This window comes from Poecilia formosa, unplaced genomic scaffold (assembly GCF_000485575.1).
Source record: "Poecilia formosa unplaced genomic scaffold, Poecilia_formosa-5.1.2 Scaffold620, whole genome shotgun sequence".
NCBI classification, from domain to species: domain Eukaryota; kingdom Metazoa; phylum Chordata; class Actinopteri; order Cyprinodontiformes; family Poeciliidae; genus Poecilia; species Poecilia formosa.
This window is the reverse complement of record NW_006800559.1, coordinates 29,431-52,419: the sequence shown is the minus strand read 5'-3', so window position 1 is coordinate 52,419 and position 22,989 is coordinate 29,431. Positions and strand designations below refer to the sequence as shown.

General features: G+C 37.7%; 2 protein-coding genes across 4 annotated transcripts in view; one reads left to right on the top strand and one right to left on the bottom strand.

Moving 5' to 3' along the window:
- The window catches only part of pex12 (peroxisomal biogenesis factor 12), a 21,195-nt gene extending 15,730 nt beyond the window's left edge, over nucleotides 1-5,465 (bottom strand). The window contains exon 1 of the mRNA XM_016665794.1: nucleotides 5,446-5,465. The gene's annotated coding sequence lies outside the window, so the exon portion shown is untranslated. The remainder of the gene's footprint in view (nucleotides 1-5,445) is intronic.
- A 6,769-nt stretch (nucleotides 5,466-12,234) lies between these two features.
- LOC103130277 (leucine-rich repeat-containing protein 70) lies at nucleotides 12,235-21,151 on the top strand. Of its 3 annotated transcripts, XM_016665795.1 has the most exons (6): nucleotides 13,327-13,407; nucleotides 15,850-16,280; nucleotides 16,975-17,120; nucleotides 17,922-18,090; nucleotides 18,816-18,978; nucleotides 20,844-21,151. In XM_016665795.1, the coding sequence occupies exons 2-6, from the start codon at nucleotides 15,975-15,977 to the stop codon at nucleotides 21,137-21,139; spliced, it is 1,080 nt and encodes a 359-aa protein (XP_016521281.1). In that variant the 5' UTR covers nucleotides 13,327-13,407; nucleotides 15,850-15,974; the 3' UTR covers nucleotides 21,140-21,151. The 3 variants fall into 3 exon arrangements, with proteins under 3 accessions (XP_016521283.1, XP_016521281.1, XP_016521282.1); XM_016665797.1 differs by lacking the exon at nucleotides 15,850-16,280 and having other exon boundaries at nucleotides 12,235-13,407; XM_016665796.1 differs by lacking the exon at nucleotides 13,327-13,407 and having other exon boundaries at nucleotides 15,069-16,280.
- The last annotated feature ends 1,838 nt before the right edge of the window (nucleotides 21,152-22,989 follow it).

Here is a 22,989-nt window from a genome sequence, read left to right as displayed (position 1 = left end):
ACCGGAAGTAAAGATACCCAGGTTTGAGTTATGGCGGCCATTGTCTGACGTCACTGTGAAAAGTGTCTATTCTGTAGCTTTCGGTGTACTTCTAAATCTATTCCTTTGTTGCATCTTTTCAGGCTTGCTACTGCCTCTAGTGGCGTGGGGGTGGTAACACAAGTAATCTAATTACATTACTAAATCAGAATACCACAACGTCTTTATTATTTACTATTAATTTCGGCATTAATAGTAAATAATTAATTTCGATAGTTTATCGTTTGCCAGTAAAAGATAAAATATCTTATAAAGCAACATATTTTTTTTCTATTTTCTTAAGAATGTAGAGCTAATTAAATGACATAATTTAGTTTGGTTAGGAATAATTATTGCACTGCCAATAAATAACTTCTAATAGATGTTCTTAGTTGCCAGAGGAACAAAGTAACGCCTTCATGAGCTCAGAGGTTCAAACTGACAAAAAACAAGGATGGATGCTCTCTGCTAAAATATTTCTTGCCGTTCAAAGTATTCTTAAAAGATTGTCTGTTAATCTGCAGTTCAAGTGACCAAACCAGCAGAGGAGATGAAAAGTTAAAACTTGAGTTAAAATGTTCTTTTAACTTGAGTTGAAACTCAAGTTAGAATGTTAAGTTTTAACATTTTAACAACCTCAAACTGGGTAACCCCTAGATCACTAGGTCTTCTTAAAAGGTAGTGTTGGTTTGCAATAAAAAAATCAGACAAGATCTAGAAATTGTAGAGCTCTGAATTTTTTTCCTTTATGTAGTTCTTAAGAAACATTTCACTCCAGCATCGCAGCATGACATGAATTCAACCCACAGGAGGGAGAGTCTCCCTCTGCTCTAAACCACCTGGCTTTTAAAGGATTGACTCCTACCAGGACTAATTAAGGGGTAGAGACAACATTTACATTTCCAGATAGAAAAAAAGTCACATTTGTACTAAACTATATTCCTACACAGCAAATTCAAAAGTGTTAAATGTTTTGATGTTAGTAGACTTTGTGCAAAAGCAGAGTTAATTTTACACTTATAGAGTCCCATTCTGTTTATGTAACTCTGGGGTGTATATTATTAGTAGTTAAAATCCAGTGTTAAAACAAAGTGTTTCCGTATCAAATCTAGAGGTGTTAAAATGGAATCAGTAACTCTTGACTTCTTAACTCTGAACTCCTACAGCGGCTATAACACTGAAGGAGCTAATTCACTGACTCCACCCCCAGAATCACAGATTCCCACCGAAGCAAAGCGACAGAAGCCAAGTCATTTCAGGACTATTTACTTTCCATCTGTCTGAGGTGTTTACCACGCTTGGTAAGTCATTTTTTTCTGAGATGGTTTATAACTATTATTTTGAGTTGTGCTCAACCTGTATGATAGACGTCATGTTTGCCACACGCAGTGGTGCAAAAAGTGGGTACGCAGCACATGCAACGCATAGGGGCGCTGCACCAGAGGGGGCGTCAAAACCCCGTCTGGAGGGGGCGGCGCCCCGATGATGCCATCGCATACACTTCACCGCGCCCTTACGCTCCTTCACTTCGCGCACATCCATCCATCCATCCATTTTCTTCCGCTTATCCGGGGTCGGGTCGCGGGGGCAGCAGCTTCAGAAGGGAGGCCCAGACTTCCCTCTCCCCAGCCACTTCTTCCAGCTCCTCCGGGGAACCCCAAGGCGTTCCCAGACCAGCCGAGAGACATAGTTCCTCCAGCGTGTCCTGGGTCTTCCCCGGGGCCTCCTCCTGGTGGGATGTGCCCGGACCACCTCACCAGGGAGGCGTCCAGGAGGCATCCTTACCAGATGCCCGAGCCACTTCAACTGGCTCCTCTCGACGTGGAGGAGCAGCGGCTCTACTCTGAGTCCCTCCCGGATGACCGAGCTTCTCACCCCATCTCTAAGGGAGAGCCCAGCCACCCTCCAGAGGAAACCCATTTCGGCCGCTTGTATCCGCGATCTCGTTCTTTTGGTCATGACCCAAAGCTCATGACCATAGATGAGGGTGGGAACGTAGATCGACCGGTAAATCGAAAGCTTCACTTTTTGACTCAGCTCTCTCTTCACCACGACTGATCGGTACAGCACCCGCTTCACGGCAGACAATCCGCCTGTCGATCTCCCGCTCCCCTCTTCCCCCATTCGTGAACAAGATCCCCAAACACTTAAACTCCTCCACTTGAGGCAGGACGACCCCTCTGACCTGGAGAAGGCACTCTACCCTTTTCCGGCTCAAGACCATGGCCTCGGATTTGGAGGCACTGATTCTCATCCCGGCCGCTTCACACTCGGCCACGAACCGCTCCAGCGAGAGCTGCAGATCACGTTCTGATGAAGCCAACAGGACCACATCATCTGCAAAAAGCAGAGATATGATCCTAAGGCCACCAAAATGGATCCCCTCAACACCTCGGCTGCGCACATGTAAATGTAGCAAGTTTTACCTTTCACGTGTCTTCGTCTCGGAGGGGGAAGGGGGGGAGGATTTATGTTTCGCATCCACCTGAATAATATGTAGTTGCGCCCCTGGCCACACGGCTCAGTGTTAGCATTTTTAGCTTAGCATGCCGAATGTTAGCAGAGTATTTGTTGGAAAAAAATCAAGCCAGTGAAGATTCAGTCAAATTACTGGCTAACTTGAACAGATCCGTAATAATCTGGTGTATGTTTTTTCATGATGTTGAACGTTTACATGCATATTGGTCAGATTTATCAACCTTTCTGATCGATTTTTTTCCTTTGAAAAAATGTAAAAGGCTTTTTCACGTTGAAAGCATTATTCCCGCTGTCGTTTCTTCTTATATACGTTTTGCAGCATGTTTTAATCCTTTTATTGCCTTTTTGTATATATTAGAACCAGTTGGTTGAGGATGAATCTCCAGTCTCAGCCTAACCTCCCCCTCCTGATCCTTCCAAGAATTCTTCGAAGATTCAAGCACCAGAAATTATTATGTAAGTATTAATATCACTGAAACCCTACATCTCTGTAATTGAGGCTTGTTGTTAGAGTTGTAGAAAAAAATGTATTCCTTCGTTCCATTCCTCATTGTTATGTTTTTTGTTTGCCATGATCCAGAGACCGACACAGACAGTCTAATGCAGTAGAGGAGCATGTTGGCGTCTCCGGGCAAACTACACGAACAGCCCAACAACCTGAAGACAATCTGTTAGTGAGTGGACATCTCTCTGGTGGAGTGCAGAGAGGAACTTTCTCTTATCAACAGAAACATAAACTGGATAAGAAATGATGGATCTGAATATCAGGTTGGTCTGTTATGTACTGTACATATCTGGTAATCTACCTGTTAAAAGAAAATGTACTCTATCATATTACATGAACTGCATGCATTGATACAGGCTTTACTTTCTCCACCTTGTACTTTGAACAATTTCATGCATATAGTATTGAAGAAAAATGTATTAAGCATACTGCATTTTGCATTGCACAGCTGATATGTTAGACCTTTTAATAAGTAATATGTGAATGAAAGCGACATGTGAAACACGCACATTATTCCACGTTGTAATATGTTTTGTAATTATGGTGCACATTTTGAAATAAATGCATTTGAGAAAATCATTGCCTCTTTATTAAATGGTTATTTTAAAAAAAAAATTAAAAGTTCAAAGCAATAAAATACCTATTTAATATTAATTACAAATAACTTAAGAAGTTAAAGAAGTACTCTGTGAGAGTTAATATTAAGATCTAACACTGAATTAGTGTTAGTAAGTGTTAAATTATTAACTCCAGCAGATTTGATATTTGACACTTTATAAGAGTTAAAGTACTAACTCTCCAAAAAGAGTTAAATTAACACTTTCTGGTGTGGACCCATATAGACACTTTAAAAGTGTTTAGATGAAATCTGACAGTGTTAATCTGGGCCTCCTGGATTTGCTGTGTAGAAAAATATTTACATAATTACAACTAACACTAACAACTTCAAAACTAAAAGAAAAACAATCTGGGCCCAACAAAAACCAAAAACATCTCCCCTCCTTCTCAATGAATTTCCCTAGTGAAGCTGATTGAAAACACCAGGTTCTTGTCAGCGCTGCTCATGCGCATGCTTCCATGGCAACACATGACCAAGTGACCTCAAAGAGGAGAGAGAATGATTAAAACAAAAATATTAAATAAAGCAAGTTACTTCCTCCAAACAAGAAATACATTTACCAGATAACTTAGAATATAGAAGTACAAAAACAACACCTGTTAGGGAGGGGTTTAAATCCCTCACAGGTTGAGTCTCTGAGAACAGTTCTTAAAGATATAGTCAGTGTTTTCAGCAAAGTTGAGCTGACTGTCCAGGAATTACCTGAGGTATTTAAAATTTGCCACGGTTTCAACAGGTTGGCCATCAATTAAAACTGGAATCACTTTCAGTTCTTGTTTATCTCATTTAATTAGCTCTACTTCCTTAAGAAAATGAAAAGGTATGTTCTTTTGTGAGGAATTTATCTTTTACTGTTCCAGTAATGCCAGAATTAATAATAAATAATAAAGACTTTGTGGTATTTTGATTTAGTAATGTAATTAGATTAGTTGTGTTACCACCCCCACGCCACTAGAGGCAGCAGTAGATCCCGAAAAAATGCGACTCAGGAGCAGATTTAGAAGTACGCCAAAAACTACAGAATTTGTTAAAAACTGTGAGCTGCGCTTAAGTAAATAAGAGAGAGAAGTTCAAAAACATACTGAGAGTGAAAATCCTTCTTAAAAATAGATATATCACAAATTTCAAAAGAAATTAAAAACGGAATGCCGCGGATAATATAGGAAATAGCGCCCCCTTCACTTCCGGAGTGCAACGGTCCCAATTTCAAATAAGGTATAAGACTGACAGTGGTCCCCCGTCCCTTTCTGTTTGCTGCAGCGACATGTACTTGGCGGCAACCATAGACATAATATAAGAATAGATGCCTCATGGACCGCTCTCGCCTATTGTCGCTGACGAGATTTAGGGTGGCCATCTTGGAAGGGTCGACCACTCCACACAGCGTTGTATGTCTAGCAGGCACAATGACAGACATATCAGGGGATTTAATCGATCATAACACGTTTTTTTGTTACTGGAAACCATATTCAAACGTCTGTCAAAGCTACATTTATAAACAATTGTATTTTTTAAGTATTTTTTAATTGCACTGATACATAGTTCAGCATATTTAAATACGCTTAGTGGGGAAAACCATAGAATAGGAATAGAATATTCTGATATTGATGTATGATGAGCATTTTACAAACCACACAGCATTTCATAATTTATTTAATAAATTTAGTAATATCAATACATATTTATATTAATATACAAAGACAAATAAATAATGATTAATAATGACACAGATTAATAATGATTAATACTGAATAATACATATTAGATACATGTTTATATGCATAGATATATATAAACATGTACAGCCTAATAATATATATATTACCCGTCGGCTGTTTTCCAGAATGATTCAGCAGCTGAGATTGAGTCCAAAATCCGATGAGAGATTCATCCGTGCTGCAGTGAATCCGTCTCTCTTTAAAGATATCTCCCTCTCCTTCCTCACATCGTGTCTTTATGAAACCTTCAAAACAAAAACAGAAGATTTGGGAGACATCTTACTTTTGACAGAGTGAAAGAATTACACATAAATAATAGTCTTTACCACCTGTGTAAACTTGAGAAACAGCAGGCGCAAGTCATGACACCGCGCCTACCGTGGCACTTCCGGTGGCAGGTGTCACAGCTGCCACTATTTTCGGGGCTAGCTGTCAGTGTTGTCACTGACTTCGGCACCTCATACTGGCACTTCCGCTGACACCTGCCATTATGCGTCACAAGTGCCACTGTTTTCAGGGCTAGCTGTGAGTGTTGCCACTGTCTTCGGCACCTTCCAAGGGTTGCCACAACCTCATACTGGCACCTCCCACGCCTCACGGACTGCTCTCACCTATTGTCGCTGACAAGATTTAGGACGACCATCTTAGAGTGGTCGACCTCTCCACTCAGCGTTATACGTTTGGCAGGCACAATGACGTATTTGCGGATTTAATCTTTCATAACACGCTGTTTTGTTATTGGAAACCTTATACAAGCAGCTACATTTATAAACAATTGTATTTTTAAAGTATTTTTTAATTGTGTTATACATAGTTCAGCATATTTAAATATGCTTTGTGGGGAAAACAATAGAATACGAATAGAATATTATTTGGTGACAGCTTCTGTGTCAGATTTAATATGAATGAATTTATAATTCAAGAAAACACCGGTGGATCTGGCACAACGTATTGCATTTCCTCTTAAGTGTAGTGTTCCCTCAAAAAAGCAAATATACTCTGGTCTATTTTGGATACAGTCTCAAATTTCAGTTTCCAATAAAGAGCCTCAGTGAAAACATGTTGACAGCTGCCGTAAGGTGCCACTTGTGCCACGGGCTTCCGGGTAAGGTGCCACTTGTGCCACCTTCCTACCGAGTAAGGTGGCCACTTACTTATATTTGTTTGAACTAAAGTTATTCATATGCTACATTCTATCTGAAACAGATAGAATGAGGCACCCATGGCCATGGGCTGCTGTGCCACCTTTTCCGGTGCCACCTTACTACCGGGAAAGGTGGCACAAGTAAGGTGGCACAAGTGGCCATGGGTGCCACGGGCTGCTGTGACCTCATTCTATCTTCTTCAGATAGAATGTAGTATATGAATAACTTTAGTTCAAACAAATAGAAATAAAATATATCTTAATTAAAACATAATTCTCATACATATTTAAATATACAGCCGGTGTTCCGACTTAGAGAAAGACAACACGTGCACTGAATGCATGTCAGATGGGACCTCTTCTGCGACAGCTGATAATAGCTACCACTAGGTGTCACTACAACTGACACTAGGTGGCCATGGTATGTCAGTGCTGACAAGCTCCTGTCAGTTCCGGATTATAATTATTTTCATACAATTACCTTAATATAATGCTATTGATTATTAAACTGGGTAAGTTCACTAATATTGACTTATTAGTTCATATTACAGTGGCAACATGATATATTGACAATTCCAGAGTGACATTATGTTCAGCATGGTTCCATGACAGTGGAACCATGCTCCCAACTTATGAACCATGCATCATAAGTTCCCAAGAAAGTAATAGACCATGTAGCCACTATAACTTTCAGAGTTTTTTTTTAAGATAATGCAAAGTTTTTGGAAAACATGTTATAATTTTCCAAAAATGCCTGTTAACCAGTTTTAAAGAGTTATTACTTATTATTTAATATATTTTATATCTGCTATTTTTCATTAATTGCGACGTTCATTCCAGATTTGTGCGGCATAAATGAAGGTTGCTTCTCCATGTTTGTTTCTGGTTCTGGACATTGTCTTTAAAGTTTTCTTATTCAAAGATGAGACAATGAATAAAATCTGAGCTACAAAATGCATTTCAACAGCATTTTCAAGGCAGCAGGAGGACTTTCACTTTCAAGTTAAACCACCTTCAAATTTTTTACACTGATGTAAGTCAAAACACAAAGTATGTACACCTCAAAAACTTTGACAATGTGTGAATCCTAAGCAGCATTAAGAACAAGATTGTTACATATTTTTGGAAATAAAAATTACTTTGGGTTATACTTAAGATGCAAATGCTTTTTTAAATAAAAATTGTGCCGTTTACATATTATTTTAATTGGCAGATATGTTTCGACATGTTTTAAAGTTTGTCACAAAGTATATGCATAGTAATTGATTTCTCAATATTTATTAGCCATTGTATGTAAATACTTTAAACAGCAATAACATATGATTTAAGTTTTCAATAGCCAAGAACTAAAATCTTTGTAAAATCCCTCTCTGAAATAATTTGAAGTCTTCTGTAAAATTTATGTTTAGTCAACGTGTGAATTTACTACATCAGGATCAAAAACATATTATTCCTCCATGATAAATTATAATATTTCATTATGTTTAAACTTTTTTTTTTCAAACTATTAATTTCTACAATATATGTTTTACACAACTACTGCATATTTCCATCTTGGCCAAAGTCTCATCTGGCAACCCAACGGGGTTCAACAGGTTCCACTGTAACAGTGACACTTAGTGGTAGATTCAATTACTTTGGCCATCTTCCTTCAATTAAATTAAGTCAGAAATATTCAAGGTCTTAAACGGATAATTAACCCAATACAATTACCACTGGAAAAAAAATTATAAACGGGCAATATAAGCAATATATTTTCCAAAAACTGGCATTGCCATCCCCCAAAACATCGGCACCAATTGTGACAGCTCTGAAACATCCTGGACACCTAACGGCATCTCTAGCGGAAGCCAGACTCAGCTGTTGCAAAGGTGCCGAAACCAATGGCATCCCTGATACCTGCTGTGTATTTGATTAATTCAAAGTCGAAAGGAGTCAGCTGGATTATTCAGATGAACTTTAGTGAATAAATAGGATGAACGAATCATACATAATGATATTCGAAATATTTACATAAGTCTTTCTGCGAAAAAATCCCTACAAAATTATTTCTTCTTCGTCTGTCTTCAAGTTCTTCTTCTACTAGTTATAAAGCATCATGGGATATGTAGTCCATTTGCCGAAGCCAGTGGCAACACTGACAGCTAGCCCCGAAAACAGTGGCACTTCTATGCTTGTGACCATAGACATAATATAAGGATAGACGCCTCATGGACCGCTCTCGCCTATTGTCGCTGATGAGATTTAGGGCGGCCATCTTGGAGCGGTACACCGCTCCACTCAGCTTTATGTGTTTAGCAGCACAATGACGTATCAGCGCATTTAATCGATCGTAACACGCTTTTTTGTTACTGTAAACCATATTCAAACATCTATCAAAGCAACATTAATAAACAATTGTATTTTTTAAGTATGTTTTTAATACATAGTTCATCATTTAAATATGCTTAGTGGCTATAACAATAGAATAGGAATGGAATATTCTGATATCGATGTATGAAAAGCATATTACAAAGCACACAGCCGTTCATAATTTATTTAATAAATTATTTAGTAATATCAATACATATTTTATATAACTATACAAACACTAATAAATAAAGATTAATAATGGCACAAATAAATAATGATTAATATATATATATATATATATATATATATATATATATATATATGTGTGTGTGTGTGTGTGTGTGTGTGTGTGAGATTCATCCGTGCTGCAGTGAATCCGTCTCTCTTTATAGATTTCTCCCTCTTCTTCCTCACATCGTGTCTTTAGGAAATTTTCAAAACAAAAACGGAAGATTTAGGATGTATCTTACTTTTAACAGAGTGAAAGAATATAAATAATAGTCTTTACCACCTGTGTAAACTTTGCCGGTGAATGTTATAACACATAATATAAGTTTTATAATATGTGCTATATTGTTTCATTTCTAATATAGGCTCTTGTATCAGATAATCTAAGTCAATGTTAGAGAATAATTAATTTTTTTAGATGTACAGAATCTCAGTTAGCCTTCATAGCGGGGCTGAACCCGTATTACACCAAGCACTGTAGCTAATATTAGCTGGTATCTCGCCGGTGGACATAAATACAGTAAAGTAATATTCTAATCACAATATATACACAATAATATGTCCATCTTACGTGTGAAATTTTGTCTGTGGAGCCCTCACATCAATAATCCATCGACCAGAACAACAATATCCCTCAGTGCTGAGGTATCTTCTGCTGTTTTGATTGAGCAAAGTAGGAGGGTATACCGCCCCAAGATGGCCGCCGTATTTCCTGCGCCGGAGCGGTCCATGAGGCGTCTATGCTTGTGACGCCAAATGACACCTGCCACCGGAAGTGCCATTAGTAGGTGCGGGGTCACGATTTGAGCTCAGCCCTGCTGGTAAACTTTGCTGATGAATATTATAAAAATTAATATAAGTTTTATAATAGAGTATATGTTACATTGTAACATTTCTAATGTAGGCTCTTGTGTCAGATAATCTAAGTCAATGTTAGAGCATAATTTTTTTTTTAGATTTACAGAATCTCAGTTAGCTTTCATAGCGGAGCTGAACCCCGGTATTACACCAATAATTGTAGCTAATATTAGCTCGTATCTCACCGGTGGACATAAATACAGTAAAGTAATATTCTAATCACAATATATACACAATAATATATCCATCTTACTTGTGAAATGTTGTCTGTGGAGCCCTCACATCAATAGTCCATCGATCCGAACAACAATATCCCTCAGTGCTGAGGCATCTTCTGCTGTTTTAGTTGAGCAAAGTAGGAGGGACGACCGCTCCAAGATGGCCACCGTATTTCCTGCGCCGGAGCAGCCAATGCGGGGTCTACTCTTATGTCTATCATAGACATAATATAAGCATAGACGCCTCATGGACCGCTCGCTCCTACTTCTTCTTCTTCTTCTTCTTCTTCTTCTTCTTCCTGATTTTTATTGGCGGTTGGCAAGAAACGTGAAATAGAATTACCGCCACCTACTGGTATGGAATGCGATTCATGACGGTCTAATAGTTATTGAAGAAGAACTTGGGTAGTAAATAAAAACAAATTATTATTCGATTTCAAAAGAAAACTAAATTACTTAATAGAATATGATAATATGTAGCAGGTATGAGTATGTGTGTGTGTGTAGATAGATAGATAGATAGATAGATAGATAGATAGATAGATAGATAGATAGATAGATAGATAGATAGATAGATAGATAGATAGATAGATAGATAGATAGNTAGATAGATAGATAGATAGATAGATAGATAGATAGATAGATAGATAGATAGATAGATAGATAGATAGATAGATAGATAGATAGATGTGTGTGTGATGTAAGTAGATATATTTAAGCATACATATAAATAGATGGCATGACTTACTAATCTAACCTTTTCCTTAAAGCTGCAGTAATTATTTTTTTATGTTCATATTTGTTTAATTGCTTACAGCTTTAATACATAGATTAAATTATGTTGGACTGTATTTTCTTTTTTCTTTTTTTTACTAATTGGTTGATTTGGATTTTATTTAATGGTGCTAGAATAAAGGGACTGGACAGAAATGTATACCTTAGTTTTCCTATTTTTAATTGTAAAAAGAAGTGTAAAAAACATGCATAGTTTACTTTTGCAAGGCACTGCCATAATAAACTTTTCAGAATAACTCCTGAGAACCGGCCCATAGACCTATGGCCATTATATTGGACATTTTGTTGAAACTTATTTTTTGTTCCTACTTTGAGTTACCCTTTGTAGCCCTACAGTACTCTTTAGAGGACATCCTGGGCTTTCCAGGGATGTGTCATGTGATAGGTTTGCATACCGGGAAGTCCGTTTTTTTCCTAAATCAAAATGACCGACCTGCCAGAAACCACATTTTATGGAAAGAAGGTAGACAAGTCAAATATTTTTTTCTTTTGTTATTTTTGTCATAATAATTATTTATATTCTTGTTAATTAAATACCAATAATAATATTTTGAGCAGTAAAAACAATTTAATAATTTCTGTTTAGAAATAACAGACCTTTTCTGAATGTCAATTATAATGGACATCAGGACTATTTCAGTGTATTTAATGACTCCACATTGTTGTAGGAGAAAGAAGTGAAACATGATTCTCCACAAGATCATCCCTCCACAAGAGGGAAATTCAGATCAGGAGTTGTCAGATGAAGATCAGGATAATAAATATCAATATAGGGAACTTCATCAAATCCAGGGCAATCTGATGATGAGATAGACTCATGGTGCATTCTCACCAAATGCGTTACGCATGTCAAAAATGCATTTGATACATGTGCACTTTTGGTGCATTCCTACCAAAAGCGTTTTGAGCATCAGGTGCGTCTGGTTTACATTCACAGTCTATGTGGAACGTCATAAAAACGGTCCAAACGGTTCAAATCGCACCGCGCTAGAAGCTCGGAACGCTCCTCCATGGCCCTCAACATGCCTCCACATAGACTGAATGTAAACCAGATGGGCCTGATGTTCAAAACACCTTTGGTGTGAATGCACCATTAGAGCCAGAGAGAGAGCAGGAAAGTCGCTATGCTAGGTGGACCAGGATTCATTTGTATGTTTGTCTAGGGCCAGGCATTTGTGATGGGAATGTCCATTTCTTGGTTCTGGTCGACATTTGATGAAAGCTCAACATTTGGTCATAAAGATCCAAATGTTGGATCACTATGACCAACATTTGGTCCTAAAGATCATGGACACATCGTTTAGATCTTTCCCATAAATGGTGGAGGTCATCACCACAGGTTTATCGTCAAACCACTTTGTGACAGTCAGCTAAGGTGCTCCCTTCTGTTCACAGTGGCCCATCTTCTGGTAATTGGTGTGGCTTTGGTATTCTTTAGTTCATCATAATGGTTCCAGTTACTGGAAGACCCTTTGAGAAGTTTATAGAACTTATTCCTCATCATTTTCCTGCTAATAACTGGCATTTGGATTTTTTAGTCCAGAAGATTTTGACTCTGGGAAATCCAAGATAGGCCATGTGTGCTGATGTTCTGAAGAAAGTCCTTGTTCATGTGTGTAATTTTATACTTCTATCATGTTCAAAATAAATAAAAAATAAACAATTAATTAAGTAAAAATAAATAAAGTCTTCATTTTTTGGGCAATAGTGTTTAGCGACACCCCTGCAGTTTGCAGCCATTTTTGGTTTTTATTTCAAGTAACAAGCAATAGACTGCAACCAGAAATAGATAACTTCTAATTATTAAATGTATTTTTCAAATTTGACCTCTTGTTGGGTTAATGTGATTCATTAAACAATTATCTGTACAATTTTAAATTTTTTAAAATTCTGTCATAATTTAGACTGAAATAGTCCTGACGTCCACTACAATGGACATGCTGTAAAATTTTAAAATTTTAATTAAAAATAATAATAAATAAATAAAGTGCTAAGGTGTTCATTTTGGCCTAGATAGGTAGGAAATCACAAAAAAACAGAAATTGAAAGACACTTTTTTTCTTCGCTTCTCAGGAGGATAAATAACACTGATTCAATGATGTTTTCTGAAAAATGCAAACAGAGGCTATGAACACTAAGCTGATTTTCTTTATATAATGTAAATTATTCAGGAACAGACAGATGGGAGGGCTTTGCAGACAAATTAAAGTGATATAACAGGGAGGAAACGATGACAGAAATTCCATCACTGCAGAGAGATCAGTAGATGAGAGGAAGCATTTGGTGATTGACAGGGATTAATGGATTATTAACAAAGCCGTCTGCTGTCAAAGCCTCCATCATCAGCATTGATTTGTGTTTAGTTGTTTTTTATGCTGGCATTTGTACGGGTGCCTTTGTCTCACTGTCAGTTAGCTGATGAAGGAACAGAAAAAGTTTTAGATCCAGCAACAGAGTCCTCAGCAACAGAAGAGGTGAGTTGAAAAAATATCAAGATGAGCTAAAGCTATCATTGGAATGTAATTTGACTAATGTGAAGAGTGAAGATCTTTGTATTCTGGGATTTGTCCCTGCATTGCAAAAAAGTTGCAGTTTAATCTCTTCACAAAGCAGACGAAGGCTTTTGTGCATTGCTTCGTACTTCTTCAAATTCAGACAATTTTCTTAGTATTTGATAGAATTACTCTGTTCAACTTGGGTCCAATGTTTTGGTTATCCTTCCACAACCGTCTCACTGTAATTTGCTGGAATTTTGTTCATTCCTTTTGACAGAAGTGGTGTAGCTGAACTGATTAGGCTTACAGGTTGTCTGACTAACACACACTTTTGCTGCTCGATCTACAAGTTTTCTGTGGGACTAAGATCAGGTCGTTGTGATGATCACTTCAAAACAAATACTGTTTTGCCTTCAAGATATTTTAATACCTATGATATGATTATGATTAGATCCTATGTGGAAGACCCTCTTGTTCCCAAGCTATATGTTCCGGACTGATGACCACGGATATTGCTTCAGCATTTCTGCAATATTCTTTTCCCAATGGTGCCCGCACCCCCACCATGTAAGCTTCCCCACTTCAGGGGTCTCGTGTATAAAGTGTGTGTACGCACAAAAAATGTGCAATGCCCTATTTTACGTACAAGTCGGCATGTATAAAAATGAACATAAATATATGCAAACACTTTACCTACTGTGAAAATATGCGGCAGCCATGCAAACTTTCTTTGTGGACAATAACAAACTACAAAGTGCCAAAACTCACCTAAAAACACTGAAACCTGAAAACATTCAGTGCTATTTAACCCAAGGAGCATCAAACCTGATGTTTTTTCATAATTTTAATCTTTTATTGTTTAAACGTAAATGATGAAACTGGACCACATTTATCCTCAGACAATAACTTGACACACACACACACACACACACACACACACACACACACACACACACACACACACGTTTGTGTTGCTATCTGTGTGGGGACTTTCCATTGACTTCCATTCATTTCTACAGCCTAAACCTTACCTTTACCCTTTTCCTAACCCTAACCATCACATTCCTAACCCTAACCCTAACCAAAACTCAATTCAAACCTTAGCCCTAACTCTGACCCCTGACCCAAAAACAGGGTTTCCCCTTGTGGGGACCAGGCTCCGGTCCCCACAAGGAGCAATTGGTCCCCACAACGTACTATATGTCAGGAAAATCGTCCCCACAAGGTATTACAAACAAACAAACACACACACACACACGCACACACACACACACACACACACACACACAAACACAAATAAAATAAAAATAAAAGAATGTGAAGACCTCACTTGAATGTAAATAATGAATTTCCTAAGTTTTTGTCTCATAGAGATGTAATGGATTGGTCTTAGTTCCAAAGTGCATTAAATGTTGTCTGTGGGACACTTTAATCTACACTGAAAAGAAAATGGAGCCAGATCAGCAGATTAACTCCAAACAGGTCAGGTTTGATTGTTCTAAAGCAGTGGTGTCCAAAAGTCAGTCCAAGGGCCGGCATCCTCCATGTTTTAGTTCTCTCCCAGGTTTAACGCACCTGGATCAAATGATGGCTCGTTAGAAGGCCTAAGAGGAACATTGACTTGCTGGAAAGGTTGTTACTACAACCAGGGAGAGAACTAAAACGTGCAGGATGCCGGCCCTCAAGGACCAACTTTGGGCATCCCTGTTTTAAAGGTAGTTGCACAAAGGTGAGCTGCATAATTGTAGAAAACCTTAGAACTGATGGAGAACATCGCCAATTAAAGGATTTAGAGGGAGCTTGTGTTCAGAGACCACATTTATCTGCTGGGACATGTTGATGATGATTTATTAGCATTTAGATTGCACAGACTGATCATCATGGAGCTCTGAGCAAAACTTAAAGAAGGAGCCGTGTGCTACTGGTGCAAGATCTACTAATGGAAAATGAATATGACCTGACCATACTGGTTAGAAGCTCTCCAGTGGAAAACAGCTCTAAGGAAATTTCTACAATTATTAGTGGATATGTGAATGTAGACTTGAGCCAGGTTGGGTTTCATTCCCAACACAGAAAGAATTGATTACTGTTGTAATTCCTTGTAATAAATTCCATCAAGTACAATTTTTAAATTGTACTTGATGGAATCACTGTTTGCATGGCCATCGTTCAGGGATGTTTCAAAGATCATACTTGTTTGCTAACAGATAACATAGTTGTTACAAATGAACAATGTAGAGGGAAAGTGCAAAATGAACTCAATCTGCCCAGTTTCTGCAGAGCAGGTAGACAAAAAGGGCATTTTGTCCAAAAGAATAATTAGAACACTGAAAAGGTTTAAATTATTTTTACTGGCATGAATATTAACCTTGTTGTAAAAGCTCTTTGTTTTTCTTGTTTGTTTGTTTGTTTTTTTCACAGTAGGATTGAGGTGGACCATTGTGATTGGAACAGAAAACAGGAGATGTAAACAATCAGTCTTCATTTAACCTTTCCTCTAACTACGCCTCCTATTATATTTCCTTTTTGCTAGTTTTCCCACAAATATGAATATTCCTTTGTCTTCCATCCTCCTCATGATTTTTTCCATTAATTTCTCTGGGTGGCTGCTCCTGCCTGTGGGAAGCTCATATGTGTGCCCACACCACTGCATTTGCTATGAGCACGCTGACCTGGTGGACTGCTGCAATGGCAAATTTGAACATGTACCCAGGGGCCTCCCTCACGGTACGTGGCTGCTGAAGCTTGGAGGAAACAATCTGAGCATCATAGAAACCCGAACCTTCATTGGACTGTGGTCCCTGAGAGTGCTGGTGCTGACCAACAGTCACATCAAAGAAATACAAGCACAGGTAGGAAGAAATAGATGGAAGAATAAGGGCAAAAACATTAGCTGAGAGTTGACTGAAATACATTTGATTGAAAAGTGGAGATGCTTAACCTTAGGTTCATATAATTTCCCACAGACAGGATGGGTATGTCATGACCATGCAAGGAAAAGTGTGTTAGATGATGGATGGATGGATAGCATGGGTCTGCTTCAGAAAATGCATGGCATCATGAAGAACATCATATGTAAAGATTTAAACAAAGCAAGTCATCAGCCAGGAAGCTAAAGCTTGGGGACAAATAGGACCTCAAAATTGACAAAGACCCTGAGTATATCATCAAATTATTCAACAAGAGGCATAATTTGTGGGTCAAGCTGCTTCGGTATGTCCGAGCAAGATGTCCAACAAATATCACTCATTTATACAAGTTCTGCTGGAAGAAATAGGCCAGAATTCAATTGGAAGGACTTAAAAATGTCAAATGTAAAGTAATCACTAAAACAAGCAGTCATTCACAAGAAAGAACAGAAGCAGATCATGACAAGAGTGCAGATAAAATATTGTTTCTAAGAATTAAGAGTTGAAAGAAAAGGAAAGTGGGAATTGAATTGAAAAAAAAAACTACTGTCTTGCTTGACTTAATATTTAGTAGGACAGAGATAACTTAAAAATGATTATTTAAAGAATAAGAAGTTTCTCATCTTTGTATTTGCAGGCTTTTTTTTCTTTATCCTTCCTTGAAAAGTTGGATCTCAGCTGGAATCAGATAACGACTCTCCCTGTGGACTTCTCCTCCAGCTTGTCTGCTCTCAAGGAGCTCCGAATGGAGCACAACAATTTAAATTATATATCTGGATTCAGGTACCTGTCTGAGTTTTACAAAGACACAGAGTTTTGAGAAAGAACATTTTCAAATCTTAGTATATTATAACAATTTTTTTTTTTTTTAGATTTTATGGAATGCAGCAATACAGAGTTGTGAATAACTGTGATGTGGGTAGGGAGTTATACAAGAAATGTTGTTTCAACATACATGTATGCTATTCCTCCTACATGATTTTCAACATTAAAATAAAATGTAATGGAACACCACATTCTTCAGATTTGTGTTCACAGAAAATGCTGAAAACCATGTATCAATTTAATTTTCCTTTTAATCCTGCATGTGTTTGTGTTGGTTTATTATTATAGAAAATTCACCCATGACAAAATGTAGATTTTGGGTATATGATTTTTTTTAGGTACTTTAAAAGCTACCTAAAAGCTGGCAAAAAGCCAGCTTTTAGGTAGCTGGGAGTTTTTCTCCCAGCTTTTAGAAACAAAGTCAATAACAGACCTTGATAAATAATTTCAGCTGAGTGATGTAATAAAGAGGTGATGATGATGTCCTATACCAGGGGTCTGCCACTCCAGTCGTCAAATGCCTCCCTCCTGCCACTGTTGGATTCATTCCTGCTAATACAAACCTGAATCAAATGAACGAGCTATTCATTTTAAACGGGTATGGTTTGTGAACAGGACATGCCAGAAAGGAAATTAAGGTGTGTTGGAGCAGGGATGCATCCAAAAGTTGGCATATGCAGATCCCTATTCTAGACTTTTTCTTCTGTCTTTGAGTTTTAGGACAATCTCACACAATACCTTTTGTTTTCAACCTTCTAGCTTGGAACACTTGGACAACATGGAAAAGTTGGACCTCAGTTATAACCAGCTGGTGTCTGTTGGCCCTGGTGTGTTCAGGGGCCTCTCTAGGCTGAGACAGCTCTTTCTACACAACAACAGACTGACAGTGGTGGAGCAAGGCAGCCTTGATATGCTGCCTGGACTTGAGGTAAATAAAGTCGATATAAACTGTAATTAACTACTGCAGTGATGGGTAACTCCAGTTGTGAAGGGCCAGTGCTCTGCCAGCTTTAGATGTATCCCTGCTCCAACACACCTCAGTCAAATAATTAGCAGGACTCTTGAGAATTTGACTGAATACTGGAATTATTCAGCAATTTTATTTAGGACACATCGAAAAGTCCTAGATCACCAGTGAGCCCATCCAGGAGCGCAACTACATATTATTCAGGAGGATGCGAAAACATAAATCGGCGCCCCCCCTCCCCCCAAAAAAAGGAAGATACGTAAGGGTGAAGGAGCGTAGAAAACATACGGTCGCTCTATCCGTATGAGCAACCGTATGACACTTGGTGAATGACTGGACACCACTGATCTAGGAGTTCTGTTTTAATTTCAAGATCCTATTTTAAAAAACCTGAGCCCATTGACAGCTGGAGTTAGGCACAAGCACCCTCAAAATCCCACAATGACAAGCCTGTTATATACAAGTTGGATGGATATAAAAATAATTAGTGCATAGAATCAATCCTTAGTAACTGTCAGAATACATTCTAGGATAAAACAATAGTAGTTCACTCTGTCCTGAGTAAAAAGAATGATGGTAAAAATTAAGAGTGTAAACAGAATGTAAATCAGACAAGTGGACCTCTTTGCTCATGATTTTGAAAATAATTCTCTGTGTAAAAAGTTTTTGCCTGTCTGTCTGTTTAGGTGCTGCAGCTGAGTAACAACAACATCTCCCAGATAGACTCTGAGGCTCTGGCTCCTCTCTATAGTCTGGCAATTCTTAATCTGGAAGGAAACAACTTGCATCACCTGAAGTTTAAGACCTTCATCAGTCTTCATACAACAGCAACACACATTCAGCTTTCAGGTTAACTAAAACTTTTATGAAAGGTCCTTCTCTGGCCATTTTGAACTTTATTGGTAAATTAGTTACTGGTAAGGAGGCAGCAAAAGAATTGACGTAGGCACTTACACTCAGTGATGGCATAGATACTTTGAAAAAGTAACTGGATTATTGATTAAGCCTTAAAAACTTAACTTAGATTACTGATTGCTTAATTTGGAAAGTAACTAAGTTAGATTACAAGTCACTTTATTACTTGTAATCTAACTTAGATTACAAGTTAGTTACTTTTAGCACCTACTGACAACAACCCTCCACTACCTCAATATAAAAAATGCATTGAGTTTTGCCAATACTTACTTAATAGTAAGTCATTTCATAATGGTAACATCAACAATGTGTCTGCACTTATAAGATGGAAATGAAGGGGAGATTGTTTGATGGTTACAACAGTCCAAAAAGGATAGGACCCCCCCTTCCCCCCGCACAGCCTCCAAGTTCTGTGTTACGGCCCTGTGTTTGCTGTCAGAGTGCAGTGCACAACGCTCCTCCTACGGCTCCACCACTCAGATGGCTGCTGCACACATCTGTGACATTTATCTTAATCTTAATGATAATAATGGCATTTAGTTGTGTAACTTTACAGACACGTTCATTCCTGGCTAATTTTATTAAGCTAGGCTGTTAGCAATATGCTAACTTTAGTCACCAACAATAACAGTCCGTGCTTGTCAAAGGCAGGTCTACCACTAATATGTCACTTTGGTGACATACTAGAGATGTCACCAAAGTCAGCTAACTAATTTTTTGGGTGGGTGGGTGGGGGGGCATTAATTGCATTTTTTTACTTGCAAAAATGCCAAGACGGAACCTTTGCACCTGCAAGTGACAGTGATGATCAAGAGGGAGAGTGAATTCATCATTATTGTATATTTTACCAAACAGAATATTTTTTGTATATAATGGTGTGTGTATTTCAAATATTTGATGCAATCACTAATTCTGTGAAGTGGGAGAAAGAGGTGCTGTGGTGGCGCAGGGGTAAAACACAACCCACGTAAGGAGGCCTTTTGGTCCTCGACGCGGCTCTCACAGGTTGAGTCTCGGCTTGATGATGCTCGCTTGCATGTCTTCCTCCTCTCTCATTGCCCACTTTCATGTCTGACCATTCTCAAATAAAGGCCTCTAGAACCAATAAAACTTTAATAAAAGAAGTGAGAGAGAGAGGAAGAGCAAAGACTCATTCAATGAAATTGGTTTGCTTAATTTAACTGAACTTGAAAAATGTAGGTATTTATTCCTTTTAAGTCGAGTTACATTTGTATCAAGCACAAAAATAATAAAAAAAATAAGTTAACATGACACATGACAAATAACTTACATGAACTTAATTTTTTTGTTGTTGTTGTACTGCTTGATTTAGTACTGCTTACTTAAAATAAATGAAGTTTTCTTACTCACTAACCTTAAACTTATTTTGCTTAATTTTTTTTAAGTAAGGTGATCTAATTAGATTTTACAGCATACTAAACGGACTGGGTCAGGGTTTGAGCCACATGATGTCAAAAAGTTTTATTTTTTAACATAAAAATGACTAAACAAAAAAAAAAAAAACTTTCAAATTAAACCACATTTCAGTTTGACATTTCCCTACAGGTCCACTTCAACCTCCATACAACATGACACCTTTAAGGAAGCACATTGGACCAAAATGAGACAGTAGAAATGCAGTGATTTACTTAAGATAAAAATAAGTTTAGATTGACATCCTTCCCTTCACAAACGTGGAGATTAGAAATATCTTTAACTTATAAGAGAATAATAGAAGTCGAAAGAATTTTGAAAGTAGAACTTTCTTGTTCCTCTCTGTCTTATTTTTACCATGTCAGGCAACCCATGGAGCTGCGACTGTGAGCTACATCGTGTCTTCAGCAAGATCTTACATGTCCGCTACCTCCATATTGACGACTACCGAAATGTGACCTGCAAGGACCCCCCACAACTGGTGGGGGCTTCTCTGGCCTGGGTGGACAGCCAGCTCTGTGTTGCGGAGACGGCCACTGTCCTCGTCATTTCTGTCACTGTCCTGGTGACTGTGGTGGCAGCTGTGGTGATGGCAGAGAGAAACAGGAAGAAAAGTCGTGGGAAGAACTGGGATGCTGACTCACAAAGTCCCCCATCTTAAAAAAAACTGTTTTATAACTCATGTAAATTTTTTACCCTATTTGCTTTACAGAAAAAGAAAGTTGCAAATATAAATCCGCTAAGACTTATGAAGACTGACTTGGGACCATGGCTTGCATTACCTCCAGCAGTAGGACAATACTGTGTCAGATTTCTTTCTCATTTTCAAAATCAGAACAGGCAGCTGGTCAGGCACTGGTCGAGTTTTTTACAAGAAGTCCACTGCAGGGTAGATTGAGAAAGACAAAATGCTACTGAGGTCAAAAAGTCAGACTTGATGTTGCAACTATCTCTGGACTCATTAAATACGTGCATGTGCTTAAAGCAGTGTGATGCTTTAAGCAGTGTGATGCTTTAAGCATCACACTGCTTAAAGCAGTGTTGTTTGGTCCTAAGTCACCAGACTTAGGACCAAAGTCCTAAGTCTGGTGACTTAGGACCAAACACCCACCTACTCTATAAGAAAGCAAGTAAGACTCTAATTATTGATTTGTAGGATTTTCAGCTGTTTTACCTAATCACAGATAACTTAGGCATGCTGAAAAGAAGCAGCTAGAAATATATATGTTCTAATGGATTAACTGGGCATGAAGCGGCAAAGCACTTGCATCTGTGACCACAGATCCAGAATTTAGTTTAACTTCAAACATTTGAAATAAAATATGTTGCTCTTAAGGAGACTAAAAGATTTTTCAAAGAAAAATCTCTCAGGCTTTATACACCTAGATAGCAGTATAACTCTGTGCACCTATAATTTCCAATTCATGTCAGGCCTCGCTGGTGGGCATTGGGGGATGTTGCACCCCGACAAAGTGGAGAGCTGCACATCTGTATGTGGTAGAATCATAGCAGCAAACCAGCAAAAAGCAAAGAACTTTGCATCCTTTTTTAAACAAACTAAGTGAGTTGAGTAATGCTGTTGGATGCACATGAAGTTAACTATATGATTAGCTGTTAAAAATAATCTACCAGTTATGTTATATATGTTCAGAGGGAGTTACATTTACTTGAGTTAAACAAAGGTACTCTATGAGTAGTTTTGTTGCACTACTTTTTACAGTTACTTAAGAAACATTATGAACTACTGATACTCTTACATGAGTAGATTAGTTTTGCATTTAGATAAATAGACTTCAGAGATTGGAAGAATTAGATTCTTTGATTTCTGCAAAGTATGAGCAAATGCTTATGCAAATTTCAGCAAAAATAACTCAGCATTTTCTATATGTCACTCTTTACATCAGTATTATTTATTTTGTTTTAATAAACAGGGCTATTTCATGAATGTTTGTTTATGTAAATATATTAAATAAAAACCCTGTTTACGTTTCAATTGGACCTAGTTCTGGAGTTTGACTGAAGCTTTCCAAATTATGATTTAGTTACAATTCTGTAAAATAAATGTTTGTTTTTTGTTTTGTTTGGGGGATGTTGTATTAAGTACATGAAGTTGTTTGTACTACAGATGGAGATTTACTGATCTAAAGCATTCTGTTGTAGCTTTAGCTGTAATGTCTCTTTGTTCTGATAGAATGTGGATCTTTGAACCAGTGTAGAGACTTTTGCAAGTGTGACAGGTCTTCTTCCAGGATTGAACCCTAGTTTCATCATTCATCATTTTTCATAATTCAATCAAATCTGAATTATTTTTGATTGTCATCAGTTTTCACTTTAACATAAAAAGTAGTTTTTGGTGCACTTTATTTTCCAAAAAAAGTGTAAGAGATCCAAAGTGTTGAGAATGTTTTACAGGCATTGTAAGTATGCACAACATACATTTATTTTATTTATATAAAAAAGTATATCATGCATCGTTTTCTGCATTGGTCTATCAAATTAAATTCTAAATAA